General features: G+C 42.7%; 1 protein-coding gene and 1 pseudogene across 1 annotated transcript in view; both read right to left on the bottom strand.

The window, feature by feature from the left end:
- Window positions 1–19,177, bottom strand: part of tmem192 (transmembrane protein 192) — a 40,115-nt gene extending 20,938 nt beyond the window's left edge. Inside the window, exons 1-2 of the mRNA XM_072576509.1 lie at window positions 19,011–19,177; window positions 1,559–1,708 (exon numbers count right to left, since the gene is read on the bottom strand). Of these exons, the coding sequence (XP_072432610.1) occupies window positions 1,559–1,708; window positions 19,011–19,040 (180 nt within the window). The 5' untranslated portion in view covers window positions 19,041–19,177. The remainder of the gene's footprint in view (window positions 1–1,558; window positions 1,709–19,010) is intronic.
- LOC140482934 (5S ribosomal RNA) lies at window positions 602–720 on the bottom strand (annotated as a pseudogene).
- Window positions 19,178–21,272: the final 2,095 nt, after the last annotated feature.

Below are 21,272 nucleotides of genomic sequence, written 5' to 3'. Positions count from 1 at the left end.
TGCCACCCAGACATATCCCGCTACTCTATACATCTGTTGGCTAACTACAGAAAATTTAGCACGACCAATCTGTCTAACTTGCACATCCTTGGAGTGTGGGAGGATATTGCAGCACTGGTGGAAACCCATGCAGGCACCAGGAGAACGTGCAAACTCCACATTGACAGTTGCCAGAGGGTAGAATCAAACCCAGCTCCCTCACACTGTGCGGCAGCAATGTTAACCACTAAGCTATTGTGCCACTCAAAATGAAGGTGCGCAGCATGGACCTCGAACCCACGGCCCTGAGCGTAAGGTAGATTAGATTCTATTCCCTACACAGTGTGAAAATAGGCCTTTCAGCCCAACAAGACCCTTCAAAGAGTAACCCACCCAGACCCATTTCCTTCTGACTAATGTACCAAATACCATGGGCGATTTAGCACAGCTAATTCATTGGACCTGCACATCTTTGGAGTGTGGGAGGAAACCAGAGCACCCAGAGGAAACCCAGCAGACAGGGAGAATGTGCAAACAACAGACAGGCAGTCACCCAAGCCTGGAATTGAACCTGGGACCCTGGTGCTGTGAGGCAGTAGTGCTAACCATTGAGCCACCACAAAGCCTATTGCACCTGGTATTCCCAGGCGGTCTCCCATCCAAGTACTAACCAGGCCTGATTCTGCCTAGCTTCCGAGATCAGACAAGATTGGGCATTTTCAGACTAGTATGGCTGTAGGCTGAGCTAGGTCATGGTCAAAAGATTTCAGGAAATTACAGAATTAAGATTTGAGTTTATGGGGTGAAAGTTTTTAAAACAGTACCATAAATTTTTAAACATATATACCTTTAAAATCCAGAAACAGAAAAGGCTTTTATTAAACTTTCAATTGAAGAAATTTTGCCGTACATATTATGTTGAAGATCATATAGCTGATAGAGGAATTATTCTGAGCTGAAAATGTGTTGCTGGAAGAGCGCAGCAGGTCAGGCAGCATCGATGTTTCGGGGATAAGCCCTTCTTCAGGAATGCCCGAAATGTCGATTCTCCTGTTCCTTGGATTCTGCCTGACCTGCTGCGCTTTTCCAGCAACACATTTTCAGCTCTGATCTCCAGCATCTGCAGTCCTCACTTTCTCTTAGAGGAATTATTCTGTCAATAACATGTCCATTTTAGAATCATTCATTATAGAAGAGCACTTCAAACCATTGGGTCTGTACCACCAAACATATACTATGTACACTGACAATTCTGCTTTTTTATTAAAAAAAAGATTAAAAGTTGGGTAGTTTCGTTTATTCACCCTATAAAATACAAAACAACTACAGTGCTAAAAGAAAATTCACTTTAAATGAACTGAATGTAAACTGTCATTTACTACATAAAATAAATTTTAATATATTTTCAAAAGATAGCATGTTGTCAGAATATCCTAGTAAAAGTAGCAAATATGAAAAATTACTACTTTGTGGAGTTTTCAATATAGCATTACACACTAAGAAAACCAATAATGTACTATAATACAAGTCAAATAATCTCTATTCAGAGAGGTTCCTGTGTAGGAAATCTAACACTCACATGCAGAAATGCTAGCAGAATTCCCCAACAGACTGTTGGCACACCTTTGAAATGAGCTCGCATTTCACCAACTAGAGCATCGCCATAAAGGAGGGAATGGTCTATTAGTGGATCCTCTTCCACACTTTGGGTTGCATCAGTGAAGAAGTTCTGGAAAAAAAAACAAATGACGCATGAGAAAAAAGTACTGGAGACACCTGACTACATCCTTTGTCCAACAGCATCGGCAGGATGTTTGCTGACACAAGTTAGAGTAATCATGTTCGGCATTGATTGTCTGTAATAAACACACCTTCAACTTTTTGACTTAACTGCACAAAAGGAGACATTTAACGGTAAAACCTTCATATCCTGTTTTCCCACATCATTCCTCACACACAGCACAAACACTTCCCTGATGAAAGGAATCCAGGTGGATAGTAAATGCATTATACACCGGGCCCAGCTCATTAGGGTACAAATTCCTTTCTTTTGCAGTGTGAAGAAACAGGCACAAGTAGCTTGTCAACAGATTAACAGTACAATGATAGATCCTTCGATACAAACTTGGCTTGCATTTAAACATCTCAGAAGACAAAAGGACTTCGATTTTTACATTTAAACCATTCTGAAGGGAACAGATCAGCTGCTCAGAATTTCAAATTGAATAATTCTAGCATATAGGCTGCTGAGGGAGGACAAAAACGTTCACATGATCTTCAAATTCAAGGCACAACGGACACTCAGAATTCAGGTAAAACCATAAAATCAATGATGGAAGCTCTGTGGTAAGTATATTAGTTTTCTAGCTTGTTAAAATATTTAGATGGACACGCTGATACAATAAAAATTCGGCCAAATACACATTTCAGATTCTGCAGTTGAGAAAATAATTTCTTAAGTTTTTTTTAAAAACAAGAATTTTAAAACAACAAGCTACTTAACTCTGATCTGCCTGTATTGCTCGCAAGGTAAAGCTTTTCACTGTGCCTTGGTACACATGACAATAAATTCAATTCAATTCATTATTCTCTGTTTCAATTGTCTAGCTTGTAAAAATTAGATAGTTATCTAATGAAATTGTCAACCACTCTGGGTAAACAAGAAGTACAAACTACAAAGTAAGTAAAGTCAGACTTTGAATCGCGTTATTGCATCCTCTGAAATCATTGGCACTTAGGGAATTGCAACTATAGTAACAGCTCCTTCCATTGACAGAAATAATACAGACAAAAAGCAAAGTCAAAATTCTGCCTTTGTGGTGGTGGGGAAAACGGAAGAGAGAGAGAAATAAAAGAGGAAAAACGTAAATCAAATAAGTATTCACAAACAAGTAGGTGCAATTGTTTATAAAAATAAAAACCCCTAATCTTGAAATTGTGCATTTTTAAAATGGCAAATGGTTAGCATACAATATCATTACCTCTTTCAATTGGACTGCAGGATTTGGATCAAGAACAGATCAAAAGATAAAATCATGAAGTTGCTCATTTGTCACCCAATTCCTTTCCATTTCCCATATCATACTAGAAAAGCCCAAAAAAAAGGTTGAGAGGAGGTGTAATGGATCATTGAAAGTCAGTGATTGGAGTAATGCATTGTTGAACTAAACTGTCCTTTTTAAAAAGAAAGGTTTTAATTAATTACTAGGTTTATTGGCAAAAAAAAAGGTTGATCCACAATAATTCATCACCTTCGTGGCATTGCAGCTTCTATTAGTTGTATAAAATTAAGACTGGTACATTCTAAACACTTTCAAAAATTTCACTTTTTATTTCCTGGTTTGCTCTCTGAAAATTAAATAAGCGATTAGCTCCTTAGGGCAGATGAACAACATCACTGCAGCCCGACATGGAAAATTCCCATTAAGTTACTCCGAAATGCAACTTGCTGTAAAGTTCTCGAAGAGATCTCAAGCACTCAAGGCTAGCTATGAATCTCAGGCTATATTTTTGATCAAGGCAGGCATATTTGTTGGAAAATTATAGATTGGTTTAGTTTATTTCCTATTAAGTTTTCAAACTAAATGACGGAGTTGAAAATCTATTACAGTCTTTCTGATTTGTACCAGAAAAGAAAACAAAAAGGTGAAGGGAGTGTATGGCAGAAGTACAATTATGATACAGTTTTACTGAAAGACCAAGCAGGTGTTGCAGGTCTGCAACACATTATTACACAGTTTATAGAGGCAATAAACTCTACTACTACTTAAAAATCACAAGGATTTTTAAAACAAATATTTTATGGACTAATTTCTAAAATAGTTAGCAATGTGCGGAGATTTGTGGTTTCAACATTTTTTGAGGCAGACCCTGACTAAAACAGTAAATTAAAAAAGAGAGAAAAAATGTAGTATAGAAACAAAATTGAAAAAAAAACTCATACTCAGTTTCTCAAGGAGCCAAAACAAACAGAAGTTTGAAAACCAAAAAAAAACTTAAGAAAATTACGTGTTTAAAAAGATATTAAATGGACATTTCCCTTTAGTACTATAAGCAAGCTAAAGCAGCAGTCCCGATTCAGGAGCTAAAAACATTACTGAGCTGCTTAGTGGACTTATAGCACTAAGACAAGTAGATGCAACAGTTGTGAGTCACTGTGATGAAGACTGTGCTGGTGGAATTGACATTGGTTATATGCTGCTGTCAACCAGGAATCAAATTAAGATTAGATTAGATTAGATTACTTACAGTGTGGAAACAGGCCCTTCGGCCCAACAAGTCCACACCGCCATGCCGAAGCGCAACCCACCCATACCCCTACATTTACCCCTTACCTAACACTATGGGCAATTTAGCATGGCCAATTCACTTGACCTGCACATCTTTGTGACTGTGGGAGGAAACCGGAACACCCGGAGGAAACCCACGCAGACACTGGGAGAATGTGCAAACTCCACACAGTCAGTCGCCTGAGGCAGGAATTGAACCCGGGTCTCTGACTCCAAGAAGGCGGCACCCCCGCCCCCCCATTCACTTCTCTTCTATCCCCCCCCCCCCAAACCGTGGGCAGCACTGTTGGGGTTCAATTCCCACCTCAGACGACTGACTGTGTGGAGTTTGCATATTATCCCCGTGTCTGCATGGGCTTCCTCTGGATGCTCCGGTTTCCATCCACAATCCAAAAAATGCGCAGGTTAGGTGAATTGGCCATGCTAAATTGCCCATACTGTTAGGTGAAGGGGTAAATGTAGGGGAGTGGGTCATGCTTTGGCGGGTTGGTGTGGACTTGTTGGGCCAAAGGGCCTGTTTCCACACTAAGTAATCTAATCTAAGTTCCTCCTGAGGAAGACCAGGTTTAAAAAGGACTTTGTGACCAAGTGAAATTGCCAAAATCTCATGGATCCCTGAGCCAAATTTGTAAGATCTGCCTTAGTTTTATTTAAACTTATATTTCAACTACAAATTGCCTATTCATTCACGTTTAGCTCGTGTTGCTTCTGCATCTGAAGGAGTATAGAATGTGGCCAGATAGGCCGCTCAAAGTGATGGATTTATGAAAACTGGACAATAAATGAGGCATGCAGAGAATTTGAGACAAGCCTTGACCAAATTGACTGTGCTCAAAGACTCTGGAATAAACATGCTGCAGAATCCAGACAGGCTGCAGCTGCAGACAGACAGTATACAACTGACCTAACAGCTACAGTCCATACAATGCACTTACATTTGAATGCAACGGAATTGACTTGATTGTTATACGCAAGACAATCAGAAACAGTTGCTCATCAGACACAGGAGTGCCTCACACTATTATTTGGAAAGGACTTCAGGCCAGCGGTCCACTTCGGAGCAGTGAGAGGTGGGAGCCGGGAGGAGGTGACACTGGAGAGAGGGGATTGTCAGGAAGGCCAGTAAGTATATTTAAACTTCTTACCTTCAGGCCAATGAGGGAGGACCGAGCAAAGGACTCCTGGGAAGGGCAAGTAGAACAGTTTATATTTGCGTGGTTGCGTTACCCGAGACACTACTCTGGTAATGTCTGCCACCCATCCTCCTCCTCTAACCTAAAAAAAAAGTTGTGGGAGCCAGATTGACAAGGTAAGGTAACTAGTTTATTTCCTAATCCTTTTCTTTTTAGTAGTCACTTCGGGAGTTAGAATAGTGGGAATGGAGTGTAGGGCAGTGGAATGTTCCTCCTGCTAAATGTGGGAAGTAACGGTCACCGCTGGTGTCCCTGCTGACTACATCTGTGGGAAGTGCACCCAACACCAGCTCCTCGAAAACTGTGTTAGGGAACTGGAGCTGGAGTTGGATGAACTTTGCCTCATTTGGGAGGCAGAGGGGATTATTGACAGGACTTAGAGAGGTAGTCACTCCCCAGATAAAAGAAAAAGACAGATGGGTGACAGTTAGGGGACAGAAAGGGAACCGGCAGGCAGTGCAGGGATCCCCTGCGGCCATTCCCATCAACAATAAGTATATCATTTTGGATATTGTTTGGGGGGGCGGGGGGGAAATGACTTACCAGGGGAAAGCAGTGGGGTACATGCCGCTCAGAAGGGAAGGGGGAAGAGATGCCGAGCAGTAGTCATTGGGGTCTCGATAGTTAGGGGGACAGATAGGAAGTTCTGTGGGGACGAGAGAGACTCACGGTTGGTGTGTTGCCTCCCGGGTGCCAGAGTCTGTGATGTCTGATTGTGTTTTTGGGATCCTTATGGGGGGGGGGGGGACAAGCCCACACTGGCACCAACGACATAGGTCGGAAGAGAGATGGGGACTGGAGGCAGAAATTCAGGGAGCTAGGACAAACAGTTGTTTTCTCTGGTTTGCTGCCCGTGCCACGTACTAGTGCGGTGAGAAATAAGGAGAGAAAGGAGTTGAACACGTGGCTACAGGGATGGTGCAGGAGGGAGGATTTTGAGTTTTTGGATAATTGGAGCTCTTTCTGGGGTAGGTGGGACCTCTACAAGCAGGATGGTCTTCATCTTAGCCAGAGGGGTAACAATATCCTGGGTGGGAAATCCGCTAAAGCTATTAAGGTGGATTTAAACTAATACAGCAGGGGGGTGGGAACCAAAATTGTAGGACAGGTACAGAAGAGGATGAGAGTAGGGAGTTTCAAAATCAAGTATCTGACACTGGCAAGCGAGAACCTGGTTTGAAGTGTGTGTACTTCAACGCGAGGAGCATCCAAAATAAAGTGGGTGACCTGGCAGCGTGGGTTGGTACCTGGGACTTCGATGTTGTAGCCATTACGGAGACAGATTGAGCTGGGACAGGAATGGCTGTTGCAGGTTCTAGGATTCAGATGTTTCAGTAAGAACAGAGAAGACGGTAAGGGGGGGGGGGGGTGGCATTGTTGATCAGGGACAATACTACAGTTGTAGAAAGGATGTTAACTGAGTTAGAATGGGCTGAGGTTAGAAACAGGAAAGAAGACGGCACCATGCTGAGAGTTTTCTATAGGCCCCTGAATAGTCCCAGAGATGTAGAGGAAAGGAGAGCAAAGATGATTCTTGACAGGAGAGAGAGAGAGAGACAGGGTAGTTGTCATGGGGGACTTCAACTATTCAAATATTGACTGGGATCACCACAGTACGAGTACTACAGATGGGTCAGTTTTTGTCCAGTGTGCGCAGGAGGGCTTCCTGACAGTATGTAGACAGGCCTGAGGGGCGAAGCCACTTTAGATTTAGTACTGGGTAACGAGCCTGGCCAGGTGTTAGATTTGGAAGTAGGTGAGCACTTTGGAGACAGCAATCACAATTCTGTCAGGTTTACTTTAGGTGATGGAAAAGGGATAGGTGTACTCCACCGTGCAAGAGTTACAGCTGGGGAGAGGGAAATTACGATGCAATTAGGAAAGATTTAGGAAGCGTAGAATGGGGAAGGAAACTGCAGGGGATGAGCACATTAAAAATGTGGAGCTTATTCAAGGAAAAGCTCCTGTGTGTCATAGATAAGTATGTACCTGTCAGGCAGGGAGGAAGATATAGAACGCGTGAGCCGTGGTTTACTAAGGAAGTGGAATTCCTGGTCAAGAAGAAGGCGGCAGCTTATGTTAGGACAAAATGTGAAAACTCAGTTAGGGCGCTTGAGGGTTACAAGGAAGTCAGGAAAGACCTAAAAACAGAGCTCAGAAGAGCCGGGAGGAGACATGAGAAGCTGTTGGCAGATAGGATCAGGGTTAACCCTAAGGCTTTCCATAGGTATGTCAGGAATAAAAAGAATGATGAGAGTTAAATTAGGACCAATCAAGGATAATAGTGGGAAGTTGTGTGTGGAGTCAGAGGACATTGGGGAAGCACTAAATAAATATTTTTCGAGTGTTCACTATAGAAAATGAAAAATGTTGGCGAGGAAGATACAGAGATACTAGACTAGAAGAGATTGAGGTTCATAAGGAAGAGGTATTAGAAATACTGCAGAGTGTGAAAATAGACAAGTCCCCTGGGCCGGATGGGATCTATCCTAGGATCCTCTGGGAAGCAAGGGAAGAGATTGCCGAGCCTTTGGCATTGATCTTCAAATCATAATTGTCTACAGGAATAGTGCCTGAGGACTGGAGGATAGCAAATGTGGTTCCCTTGTTCAAAAAGAGTAGTAGAGACATCCTGGTAATTACAGACCAGTGAGTCTCACTTCAGTTGTTGGCAAAGTGTTGGAAAAGGTTATAAAAGATAGGATTTATAACCATCTAGAAAAAGAATAATCTGATCAGGGACAGTCAGCACGGTTTTGTGAAGGGTAGGTCATGCCTAACAAATCTTATTGAGTTTTTTGACAAAGTGATCAAACAGGTAGATGAGAGTAAACCAGTGGATGTGGTGTATATAGATTTCAGCAAGGCGTTCGATAAGGTTCCCCACAGTAGGCTATTATACAAAATGCGGGGGAATGGGATTGTGGGAGACACAGCAGTTTGGATCAGTAATTGGCTTGCTGAAAGAAAACAGAAGGTTGTAGTTGATGGAACATGCTCATCTTGGTGTCCAGTTAGTAGCAGCATACCCCAAGGGTCGTGTTGGGTCCACTGCTGTTCGTCATTTTTATAAGTGACCTGGATGAGGGCTTAGAAGGGTGGGTTAGTAAATTTGCAGACGACACTAGGGTTGGTGGAGTTATGGATAGTGATGAAGGATGTAGTAGGTTGCAGAGACGTAGATAGGATGCAGAGCTAGGCTGAGAGGTGGCAAATGGAGTTTAATGTGGACAAGTGTGAGGTGATCACTTTGGACAGAGTAATCGGAATACAAAGTACTGGGCTAACGGCAAGACTCTTGGGAGTACAGGTGAGCACAGAGATCTGTGTCCATGTACACAGATCCCTGAAAGTTGCCACCCAGACTGACAGGGTTGTTAAGAAGGTACACAGTGTTTTGGCCTTTATTAATAGAGGGATTGAGTTCTGAAACCAGGAGGTTATGCTGCAGCTGTACAAAACTCTGGTACGGCCATTCTTGGAGTATTGTGTACAGTTCTGGTCACCACATTATAAGAAGGATGTGGAAGCTTTGGAAAGGGTGCAGAGGAGATTTACTAGGATGTTGCCTGGTATGGAAGGAATGTCTTATGAGGAAAGGCTGAGGGCCTTGAGGCTGTTCTCATTAGAGAGAAGAAGGTTGAGAGGTGACGTAATAGAGACATACAAGATAATCAGAGGGTTCGATAGGGTGGACAGGGCCTTTTTCCAAGTATGGGGATGGCAAACACGAGGGAACACAACTTTAAAGTGAGGGGAGATAGGTATAAGACAGATGTCAGAGGTAGTTTCTTTACTCAGTAGTAAGGATATGGAATGCTTTGCCTGCAACGGTAGTAGATTCGCCAAGTTTAAGTGCATTTAAGTTGTCATTGGACAGGCATATGGACATACATGGAATAGTGTAGGTGGGATGGGTTTCAGATTAGTATGACAGGGCGGTGCAACATTGAGGGCCGAAGGGCCTGTACTGCACTGTAATGTTCTATGATTACCTGACCTGCATGTGCCCAACACCTCCACAAATGGATGCTCAAGGACCACCCTGCCGTTGACATGTCAAGGTCTGGTTGGATCAGATCAATCAGGGTGATTGAGCCCCGATTGATCTATTAGAGGATGCTTAAGATCCTCCAAAAAAGAGAAAGGAGACTTCTAAAGTATAGAATCACTACAACACCACCCTGAGGAGCTGTAATTTGAGATCAACCATGAAGAAAAGACAATCCCAAGAGAAGACCAGATAATCATTGCCACATGTATCAAGGCCAAGATCTAGTGTGGTGGTTCCTGATCATCTAGAGTTAAGTTAAAGCACATAGTTGACGAGATTTATACTGTAAATTGTTAGTTTATAGTGTATTTTGTCAAATATTATAGGTTATTACTATTAAAGGTTAACGCCGTTTCTTTGCTACATATATAAAAAACAGTGTTAAAACACACTGCAGCAGACGCAAAGCTAAATTAGTGTTTGCTTTATTGATACATGTACAATTAAAAAAATCTTGCTTCAAACTGTGGAAATTCATCGCTTTTCTTTTATTAAATAACCATCTTTCATTTAAAAAGCTGATCTAAGATATAAACAGCATGTAGATCAGAGATAAATAGCTCAACTTTTAAAAATCAAGTTAGAGGTGGTTAGTTACATCAAATTTGGGAATAATTTGCTGTGGATTGGTGAACACTTTTCAGCACTGGAGATCAAACCAAGGTTCAGCAGCAAATACTAACATTTTCTAATTAAGCATTACAAAATGTGAAGGTGTACAGAAAACCAAAGTGAAAGATACTGCTGGCATAAAACAGGAGTGATGAACGAATACCAGAATGGTGCCTTGCCTGCTGGTATTTACAGCAGTTTCGAGCATCTGCAGTATTTCGTTTTTGTAATGATTTATTCACTGTCACCAAGGAGTTCTGCTCTTCTTCCTGACACCATTTTAACTTGTCTCTGCTTTATTCATTTTCATTGCATTCCATTTCCCCTCCAGCCCATCGGTCTCAATTTCCAATCAATACAACTACAGTTACATCTATTTTATTACCTACAGCAGCTGCCAGTATTATACAGAAACATAGAATATAGGAGGAAACCATTCGATCCTTCAAGTGTGCTCCACATTCATTCTGATCATCCAACTCAATCTGTTCCTTCTTTGCCCCCTTCCCCATGTCCTTTGATCCCTTCAGCCTCAAATACGATGATCAAATTCTTCTTGGAAATCATGAAATGTTTTGGTCTTGACTGCTTTCTATGGTTGTGATTTCATAGGCTGGCCACTCTCTGGGTGAAGAAATTTCTCATCTCAGTCCCTATGTATCCTCAGACAGTGACACCCAATTCAGAATTCCCCACTATTGGTAACATCTTTCTTGCATCTACTCTGTTTGATCCTTTCGAAACTTTATAGGTTTCTATGAATGTCCAGCAAATATAATCCTAACCACTTCAGCCACAGAGCTGCCATTCCACGAATCAGTCTGGTAAACCTTTGCTGCACTCAGTGTATAGCAACGACCTCCTTCCTCAGTTAAGATCAGAACTGCACACAATATTTGAGGCGTGGTCTCACAAAAAAAAAGGTCCTGTACAATTGCAGCAAGTCATCCTCGTTCCTATACTCAAAACCTTCTGTTATGAAGGGCAACATACCATTTGTTGTCTTTACTGCCTGCTACACATGCATGCTTACTTTCAGCCATTGGTATAGGAGGACACCCAGGTCTTATTGCACATTCCCTTCTTACACTTTATAGACATCTAGATAATAATCCACCTTCTTGTTTTTGCTACTGAAGTGGGTAACCTCATATTCTTCCACGTTATATGCATCTGCCATGCATTTGCCCACTCACTGAGCTTTAAATAATCACACTGAAGTATATCTGCATCCTCCTCACAGTTCACCCTCCCACCCAGTTTTGTATCATCTGCAAATCTGGAATATATTTAGTTTCTTCATGTAAATTATTAATATGCATTGCGACTAGCTAGAGGTTCAAACACTGATCCTTATTATACCCCACTAGTCACTGCCTGTCATTTGAATACTTGCTATTGTCTTTCCACCATCATCCTTCTAAGTAAAATCTCCCACTCCATCATAGCCAACTTGTATCTCATACTATTGTAGTTTCCTCTATTTAGATTTAGGATCATAGTCTCAGAATCAACTGCATTACTCTCCAGCTTGATGAAGAATTCTATCATATTATCCCAAGGGGTGTCACAACTAGATTGCCAAATATTACTATACCCTGGCTATAGTTGGTGTCACAACATATTGGTTGAGAAAACCATCTTGAATACACTCCAGGAATTCCTTCTCTACAGTACAGTTTCTGATTTGATTTGTCCAATCTATATGCATATTAAAGTTACCCATAGTTTCAGATATTCCACTGTTGCATGTATCTCCAACTTCCTGTTTAATGCCAATCTCAAAAATCACTCCTACATTTGGGGGTCTATCTACAACAACCAATATATTTTGCCTCTTGGTATTTCTCAGCTCTTCAGATTCCACATGGTCAAAGATAAAACTCTTCCTCACTATTGCATTAAAAATCTTCCTTTAGCCAGGTGGTGTACAACTCCACCATCTTTTCATTTTAGTTTGTCCTTCCTAAATACACAATCTTGTAGATGTTCAGTTCCCATCTCTAGTCACCCTCCTGTTCAGTTTCCGTAATCCTGATTATATCATACCTGCTTTCACTTATTTACACAATTAATTCATCCACTTTATTGCCAATGCTTGGCACATTAATGCACAATGCTTGTGGCCTTGTCTTTTTATTGTTAGTTGCCCTATTTCTACTATTTTCACTGTGGCCTTGTTTGATCCTGGCCTTGGATTTCTCTAACCATCACTCTGCTTATTCCCCAGTCTTTGGTTCTTTTCCTCAATTTCCCTTTCTCAGACTCCTTGCATATGTTCCCATTGCCCCATCATTTTGGTTTAAAGCCTCCAAAACCACTCTGGAACATAGAACATGCGATGTTGCACCGAACTGTGGAACCAATCTGAAGCCTATCTATCCTACACTATTCCATTTTCATCCATATGCCTATCCAATGACCATTTAAATGCTCTTAAAAGTTGGCAAGTCTACTATTGTTGCAGACAGTGTTCCACGCCCCTACTACTGAGTGAAGAAACTACCTCCAAAATCTGTCCTATACCTATCACCGCTCAAATGTAAAGCTACGTCCCCTCATGCTAGCCATCACCATCTGAGTAAAAAGGCTCTCACTTTCCATCATATCTAACCTTCTGATTAAATTATACGTCTCAATTAAGTCACCTGTCAACCTTCTTCTCGAACGAAAACAGTTTCAAGTCCCTCAGCCTTTCCTCATAAGACCTTCCCTCCATACCAGGTAAGATCCTAGTAAATATCCTTTAGCAAATACTCCCTCAGGGCATCAGTCCCCATCCTGCCCAGGTGTAACTCACTCAATTTGTGCTGGTCCCACCTTCTCCGGAATCAGTCGCAGTGCCCCATGCACCCGCAACCCAACTCTCCTTCTTGCACCATCTTTCAGCCACATATTCATTTGTTAATTCCTGCTATTTCTACATATGGCACTGATAGCAATCCTGAGATTACCACCTTGCTTTTCTTCCACAATCAAGGAAGCTCAAAAGTGCCTAATCTTTTTGATTAGGCACTTAAAGTTTTCCAGATTCAACAGGAGATGAACAATTTTGTACACCTCGGCTCCCAATGGTTTCTATATTGTTTGGAAGTTTTACCCTGTTGGCAGCTGTACTGTCATTCACACCTTAAGGCACATCATTAACTTCTTATTCCAGTCTCTTTACCTTGCACCACCAACCCTTTTGTTATTTAATCTCTCCAGTCTTTTACCCTCGGTTTGTTCTTTTCTATCTCCAAGCTCCCTACCAATCTTTCAACTACTTAAACCTGTAACATTTCTAACTTTTTCCAGTCAAGATAGAAAGTCAACAAGCTTACAGTAGATGCTAACACTATCTCTCTCTGCAGAAGTTGCCTGACTAGTATTTCCAACATCTTAAACTTTTAATTTAAACTCAAGATTGTGGACCGTCTGTTGCAAAACAATGCTACTGTTTTGTCCTACTCAGACACAGGATTTGTTCAATATGTCACCTTGCACAGTTTACAGTTCAGAATTGGGAGGAGGGGAAAAACTGTCCACTGGTTGGAGCCAAACTTGGCTGTGGTGATTCAAGGTTACTCATCTCAGCTCAGGACATCTTAGCACGAGCCCTTCAGGGTAGTGAACTAGGTCAAACCATCTTCAGCTCCTTCAAAAGACTTTCCCTCCATAAGATCTGAACTGGGGACAGTCACCAATGATGGTGCAAGCTTCAGCACCATTCATGACTCCTCAGATACTGAAGCAGTCCACATTCACATGCAACAAGATTCAACAATATCCAGGCTTGGACTGACGAATGACAACGAACAACATTTATGCTAACACAAGCCAGGCAATGACCATCTCCAATATAAGTCATTCTAACCACTATCCTTTGACATTTAATAGTGTTACTGTTAAGAAATCCCCACTGTCAACATCCTGGGGTTATAAATTTGACAAGAACTCAATTGACTTGCCATATAAATATAGTGGTTACAAGTGCAGTTCAGACACGAGAAATACCGTGGTGAGTAACTCACCTCCTGAGTCCCAACGCCTGCCCATCAACTACAAAGCACAAAGCACAAATGTGTTGGAATACTTCCCACTTGTCTGGGTGAATGGCAGCTCCAACAGGACAAGAATCTTGACACCATTCAGGACAAAGCAGCCCACTGACTGGCACCACATTCATAAGCATCCACTCCCCCACCATTTATGCAACAGTGTGTACTGTCTACAAGATGCACTGTAGAAGTTAACCAAAATTCCTGAGACAGCATCATTCAAAACCCCAACCACTTCTTTCTAGAAGGACAAGGGCAGCAGATACATGAGAATAGCACCACCTGCAAATTCCCCTCCAATCTCTCACCATTCTGACTTGGAAATATCACTGTTCTTTCACCATCGCTGGGTCAGAATCACAGAATTCCCTCCCTAGCGGGTCAACCTACAGCAGGTCAAGGTGGCTGTACACCACCACCTCAAGTGCAATTACAGATGCATAATAAATGCTGGCCAACAAGTAAGAAAGCGGATTGATGAGGGCAGACCTGTAGATGTGATCTATATGGACTTCAGTAAGGCATTCGACAAGGTTCCCCATGGGAGACTGGTGAGCATGGTGAGATTTCAAGGAAAAAGTGAGGACTGCAGATGCTGGAGATCAGAGCTAAAAATGTGTTGCTGGAAAAGCGCAGGTCAGGCAGCATCCAAGGAACAGGTGAATCGATGTTTCGGGCATAAGCCCTTCTTCAGGAAGAAGGGCTCATGCCCGAAACATCGATTCTCCTGCTCCTTGGATGCTACCTGACCTGGTAGACCTCAAGGAAGACAGGGAGAGCTAGCCATTTGGATACAGAACTGGCTCAAAAGTAGAAGACAGAGGGTGGTGGTGGAGGGTTATTTTCCAGACTGGAAACCTGTGACCAGTGGAGTGCCACAAGGATTGGTGCTGGGTCCTCTACTTTTCATCATTTACATAAATGATTTGGATGTGAGCATAAAAGGAGGTACAGTTAGTAAGTTTGCAGATGACACCAAAATTGGAGGTGTAGTGGACAGCAAAGAAGGTTACCTCAGATTACAACAGGATCTGGATCAGATGGGCCACTGGGCTGAGAAGTGGCAGATGGAGTTTAATTTAGATAAATGTGAGGTGCTGCATTTTGGAAAAGCAAATCTTTGCAAGACTTATACACATAATGGTGAGGTCCTAGGGAGTGTTGCGAACAAAGAGACCTTGGAGTGCAGGTGCAGATAGATAGGATAGTGAAGGCGGCATTTGGTATGCTTTCCTTTATTGGTCAGAGTATTGAGTACATGAGTTGAGAGATCATGTTACGGCTATACAGGACATTGGTTCGGCCACTGTTGGAATATTGCATGCAATTCTGGTCTCCTTCCTATCGGAAAGATGTTGTGAAACTTCAAAGGGTTCAGAAAAGACTTACAAAGACTTACAGGGAGAGGTTGAATAGGCTAGGGCTGTTTTCTCTGGAGCGTCAGAGACTGAGGGGTGACTTTATAGAGGTTTATAAAATAATGAGGAGCATGGATAGGATAATAGACAAAGTATTTTCCCTGAGGTGAGGGAGTCCAGAACTAGAGGGCATAGGTTTAGAATGAGAGGAGAAAGATATAAAAGAGACCCAAGGGGCATCTTTTTCACACAGAGGGTGGTACGGGTATGGAATAAGCTGCCAGAGGAAGTGGTGGAGGCTGGTACAATTGCAATATTTAAAAGACATCTGTTGGTTATATGATTAGGAAGGGTTTGGAGGGATATGGGCCAGGTGCTGGCAGGTGGGACTAGATTGGGTTGGGATATCTGGTCGGCATGGACGGGTTGGACCGAAGGGTCTGTTTCCATGCTGTACATCTCTATGACTCTAAGGGAATAAAAAAAATCTTGCCATCACATTAACTATTCCACCATCTTTTGATATCACTACTTTAGCAATATTGTGTTCCTCTCCCATTTAATATTTCATGTCTTACCATGTTTTGTGTTTTCCATTTTCCTATGTACAACAAAAACTTCTATGCAAATGTTAACATTTCTGGTCACTCAACCATTGCAGAGATACTTGTTGAACATTTCAACCGTTTTCTGTTAATCATAAGCTGTGTAAGGTGCACCTTTTAAATAATGTCCTAGAAATTGAGCATTAACCAAGGGGGTGAGCACCTCGTTATATTGGTGTAAGACTTTACTTTTCCTGAACTCTACAATATCAATAATAATGAGAAAAATCATTTGGAAGCCACTCAAAATAAAGTCAGTATTTCAAGAGATAGTTGGGATAAATAAAAAAAAAGCTTTTTTAAAGCTCCAAAAAGCAAAATTCATGCAAAACTGATTTGTTGTGCATCAGTTTAGTGAATCACTGGCTCAAACTACTTGTGTTCTCTCAGTTGTTCCTTCATTTTCAATGGAATGCAAGTCTTACATCCTAAACAGATATACACTATTACTTTTCTAAGAGTGTTATCCTCCAGGTTAATTGTAAATGGGCACACAATAATGGGACTACCTAACCTCTTTCATTTCAAATTACAAGAGAATGGAGAGTAGGTGAGAAACTGCCAGCAATAAAGCAAGGCCTCACTTCAACCTCCTCTTCTCGCTGATAATAGACTCAGTGGCCATCGTTCTTTTTCTTTGAAAAACGATTTCCCAAGGATTAACAGCAGCCTAAAAAACAGTCTGCTTTTTAGCACATGGTTGGGAATTCAGATCCAGGAATCAAAGGAAATAACAACAATTAGTTAACAACATATTTTGGACATGTTAAACAGCTGCTGCCAGATGTAAATTTTTTTATTTAATAGATCAGGTTGTAAGTTTGCTCGTTGAGCCGGTAGATTTGTTGTCAGATATTTTAACACCATGCAAGGTAACATCACCAGTGAGCCTCCAATGAAGCGCTGGTGTTCTGTCCCGCTTCCTATTTATCTGTCTTGGTCTACTGTGGTGGGTGATGTCACTTCTGGTTCTTTTTCTGAGAGGGTGGTAAATGGGGGCCAAATCGTTATGTTTGTTAGTGGAGTTCTGGTTAATACAGCTAGTGGCAGGACCCTGAACAACATTGATGTACAGAGAGATCTTGGGATTCAAGTCTACAGCCCCCTGTAAGTGGCCATAAGTAGAGAGAGTGATGAAGACAGTCTATGGCATGGTTGCCTTTACTGATCAGGGCACTGAGTACAAGTCAGGATGCCATGTTGTGGTTTTTAAGACGTTGGTTAGACCACATTTAGAGCATGGTGTTCAATTCTGGTCACCACATTACAGGAAGGACGTGGAGGCTTTGGAGGGCGCAGAAGAGGTTTACTAGGATGTTGCCTGAATTAGATGGTATGAGCTATAAGAAGAGGCTAGAAATACTCAGCTTGTTTTCTCTGAAGCAAAGGCAGAGGGGAAATTTGATAGAAGTCTATCAAATTATGAGATGCATAGATAGGGTTGACAGTCAGATTTGTTTTCCCCAGAATGGAGGGATATGGACCAAAAGCTGGCAGAAGGATTAGTTTAATATGGAATCATGTTCAGCACAACAATGAGCACTAAAGGGTACTGTATTGTTCTGTGTTTTAATTCCACATTTCATACCCTCCAAATTAGGTTTTTATCCAGCTGCAATATTGAAACAACCCCAGTCACAAATCACATCTCAAAAGGTAACTAGAGGTGGACAATAAATATTGGCCAACCAGCAACAACCAAATTCCCCAAATGAATAAGGGCTAATTCAACCATATTACCTACAAAATCATTTACTTCTTATCTCCACTGCCATTATCTAATTCACAGCAAGATCTGCTTGCCTACTACTTCTACTAAAATTTACAATTGTAACAAAGTACAAATTCCACCAGTAATCTCAGTCGCTGCTTCTTAAATTCAAGCTACTGTTCATTCTCAATTTTGATTTATTCGTTTTTGTAGCCATGTGACAAGCTGCTTAGTTCTGAAATTTATTTCAGAGACTGCTCTCTCTTCTCAGTGTATATATTTGACACTGTTGCTTAAATATATCAAACTTTGCTCAAGCTCCTGCCACACAGAGGGATAATAAAAAAGGAGACAATCCATAAACTTCTAGCAGAGAACTGACCAACTGGATTAGCCGAATTTGGGCTATCCCCATAGTTGGGGAATGTTGGATGCAGTCATACTTTCAGCTTCATAATGGAGCGGGTTCAGCTGCACACGAAAACAAACGATAAATCATGTTTAAAACCTGAGGAACATGATGTTATTTGAAAAAAAAAATCAGCTCGAAACACCAGACAGAACACTCCCTGAAGTTGCTAAACAGGGTGATGTAATAAAACAAAGAACTGCGGATGCGGGAAATTTGAAACAAAAACAGAAAAAGCTGGAAAAACTCAGCAGGTCTGGCATCACTTGTGGACAAAGTTAAAAATCGCACAACAACAGGTTGTGTGACTTTTAAACTTTGCCCACCCCAGTCCAACAGCGGCTTCTCCTCACCATCACCTGTGGAGAGGAAGGAGAGTTAAAGCTTTCGGGTCCAGTGACCCTTCTTCAGATACCAGCTCTGCTGAGCTTCTCCAGCAAATTCTCTTTCGATACCAAAAAGGATGCATGAGATATGGTCCTTAAGATACATTCGTATGGCTTTATATTAGGTAAAAGAAAAGCTTTGCATATTTCCTTTCACGTGTATTGAAAAACGGGGAGGGGGGGGGGGGGGGACCCCAAAGCATGAGCAATGACTTGGGTAAACCCCGCTGCCCACTAGACCATGTCCACCACCGGGGAGGGAGAGGGGGCGGGGCTCGTGGGCAGTGATTGACAGCCGCCCCGCTCTGACACCCTCCGGAGCGGATGCAGCGAAGCCGTGAGTTAAAACGGAATTTTAGCCGCTGCTGACTCACCTCCTGCCGCTGCCTCGGCTCCGAGTTCATCCTGAGCGGTAGGCGCGAGAAAAATACAGAAACACCAAAGAACGAGGTGGAGTTAACTGAGCCCGGCGTCACAGGCTCCACACTGACGCCTACCCCCCTCCCCCGGTGTCTTCTCGCCCCGGTCCGTCACACAATCCCGTCCCGACCTCTCAGGGGCTGCGGCTCGAGGTTCCGCACTTAAATTCTACCCCAGTCTCGAGCTGCGAACCACCTGCACATGGAGGAGGAGGAGGAGGGGAGAGGAGAGACCACCTGACAGACACAGACACAGACAGAGTGTGTCCTGGAGAAACTGAGCAGTATATTAGAGAGAAAATACAGACAGACAGACAGAGTGAGTGAGTGAGTGTCCTGGAGAAATTGAGCAGTGTTTTAGAGAGAACTTATAAATCACACAACACCAGGTTATAGTCCAACAAGTTTAATTGGAAGCACACTAGCTTTCGGAGCACAAATCCTTCATCAGGTAGTTGTGGAGGACACAATTGTCAGACAGAATGGATAGCAAAAGGTTACAGTGTGATGCAACTGAAATTATACATGGAAAAATACCTTGATTGTTTGTGGAGTCTTTCATCTGTTCGAATACCATGATAGTTTTACTTCTTTCACATGTAAATCACAAAACCTTTTTTCTAAAAAGTTGCATTCTCAGGTTAACTGTAACAACTGGTGTTAGCTAGACAATATGTTGAAGGTAAAAACAATGACTGCAGATGGTGGAAACCAGATTTTGGATTAGTGGTGCTGGAAGCGCACAGCAGTTCAGGCAGCATCCAAGGAGCAGCAAAATTGACGTTTCGGGCAAAAGCCCTTCATCAGGAATACAGGCAGAGAGCCTGAAGCATGGAGAGATAAGCTCGAGGAGGGTGGGGGTAGCATAGAGTACAATAGGTGAGTGGGGAAGGGGGATGAAGGTGATAGGTCAGGGTGGAGTGGATAGGTGGAAAAGAAGCTAGGCAGGTAGAACAAGTCATGGGGACAGTGCTGAGCTGGAAGTTTGGAACTAGGGTGAGGTGGGGGAAGGGGAAATGAGGAAACTGTTGAAGTCCACATTGATGCCAGTCTCCCCAATGTAGAGGACCCCTACAACCCACACTCCCATCCAGGCATCTTCCCCTGCCACCGCAGGAACTGCAAAACCTGCATCCACACCTCCTCCCTCACCTCCATCCAAGGCCCTAAAGGAGCCTTCCACATCCATCAAAGTTTTACCTGCACATCCACTAATATCATTTATTGTATCCGTTGCTGCCGATGCGGTCTCCTCTACATTGGGGAGACTGGACGCCTCCTAGCAGAGCGCTTTAGGGAACATCTCCGGGACACCCGTGCCAATCAACCACAACGCCCTCTGGTCCAACATTTCAACTCCCCTTCCCACTCTGCCGAGGACATGGAGGTCCTGGGCCTCCTTCACCGCCACTCCCTCACCACCAGGCGCCTGGAGGAAGAACGTCTCATCTTCCACCTCAGAACACTTCAACCCCAGGGCATCAATGTGGACTTCAACAGTTTCCTCATTTCCCCTTCCCCCCCCCCTCACCCTAGTTCCAAACTTCCAGCTCAGCACTGTCCCCATGACTTGTCCTACCTGCCTATCTTCTTTTCCACCTATCCACTCCATCCTCCTCCCTGACCTATCACCTTCATCGCCCCTCTCCCCAACTCACCTATTGTACTCTATGCTACTTTCTCCCCACCCCCACCCTCCTCTAGCTTATCTCTCCACACTTCAGGCTCTCTGCCTTTATTCCTGATGAAGGGCTTTTGCCTGAAACGTCGATTTTGCTGCTCCTCTGATGCTGCCTGAACTGCTGTGCTCTTCCAGCACCACTAACCCAAAATATGTTGAAGGTGTTAGTCTCCTGTGTTCTCTGACAGTGCCATAATGTTTAGACTGATTCTAATCTTAAAAGGTGAGATAACAGAGTCTTACATAAATTCATGCAGTTTTTGAGCAAAGTACAATGTAACTCTGCAAGTACAAATTCACCTCACAAATGTATATATGTGCATGTGGGTCTTTGTGTGTGTGTGTGTGTGTGTGTGTGTGTCTGGGTTGGGGGGATTGTGAGTGTGAGAGAGAGTCTATGTGAGTGTAGAGTATCTTAAATCTGTGAGGGGGTGCATGTGGGAGTGTTTGTGTATCTGGGTGGGGGGTTGTGAGTGTCTGTGAGAAAGAGTGTATATGTGAGTGTAGAGTGGTCTAAGTTTCTGAGAAGATGCATG

Source organism: Chiloscyllium punctatum, chromosome 1, assembly GCF_047496795.1.
Source record: "Chiloscyllium punctatum isolate Juve2018m chromosome 1, sChiPun1.3, whole genome shotgun sequence".
Taxonomy (NCBI): Eukaryota; Metazoa; Chordata; class Chondrichthyes; order Orectolobiformes; family Hemiscylliidae; genus Chiloscyllium; species Chiloscyllium punctatum.
Note: the sequence above shows the minus strand (reverse complement) of the source record. Positions and strands in the feature narration are given on the sequence as shown.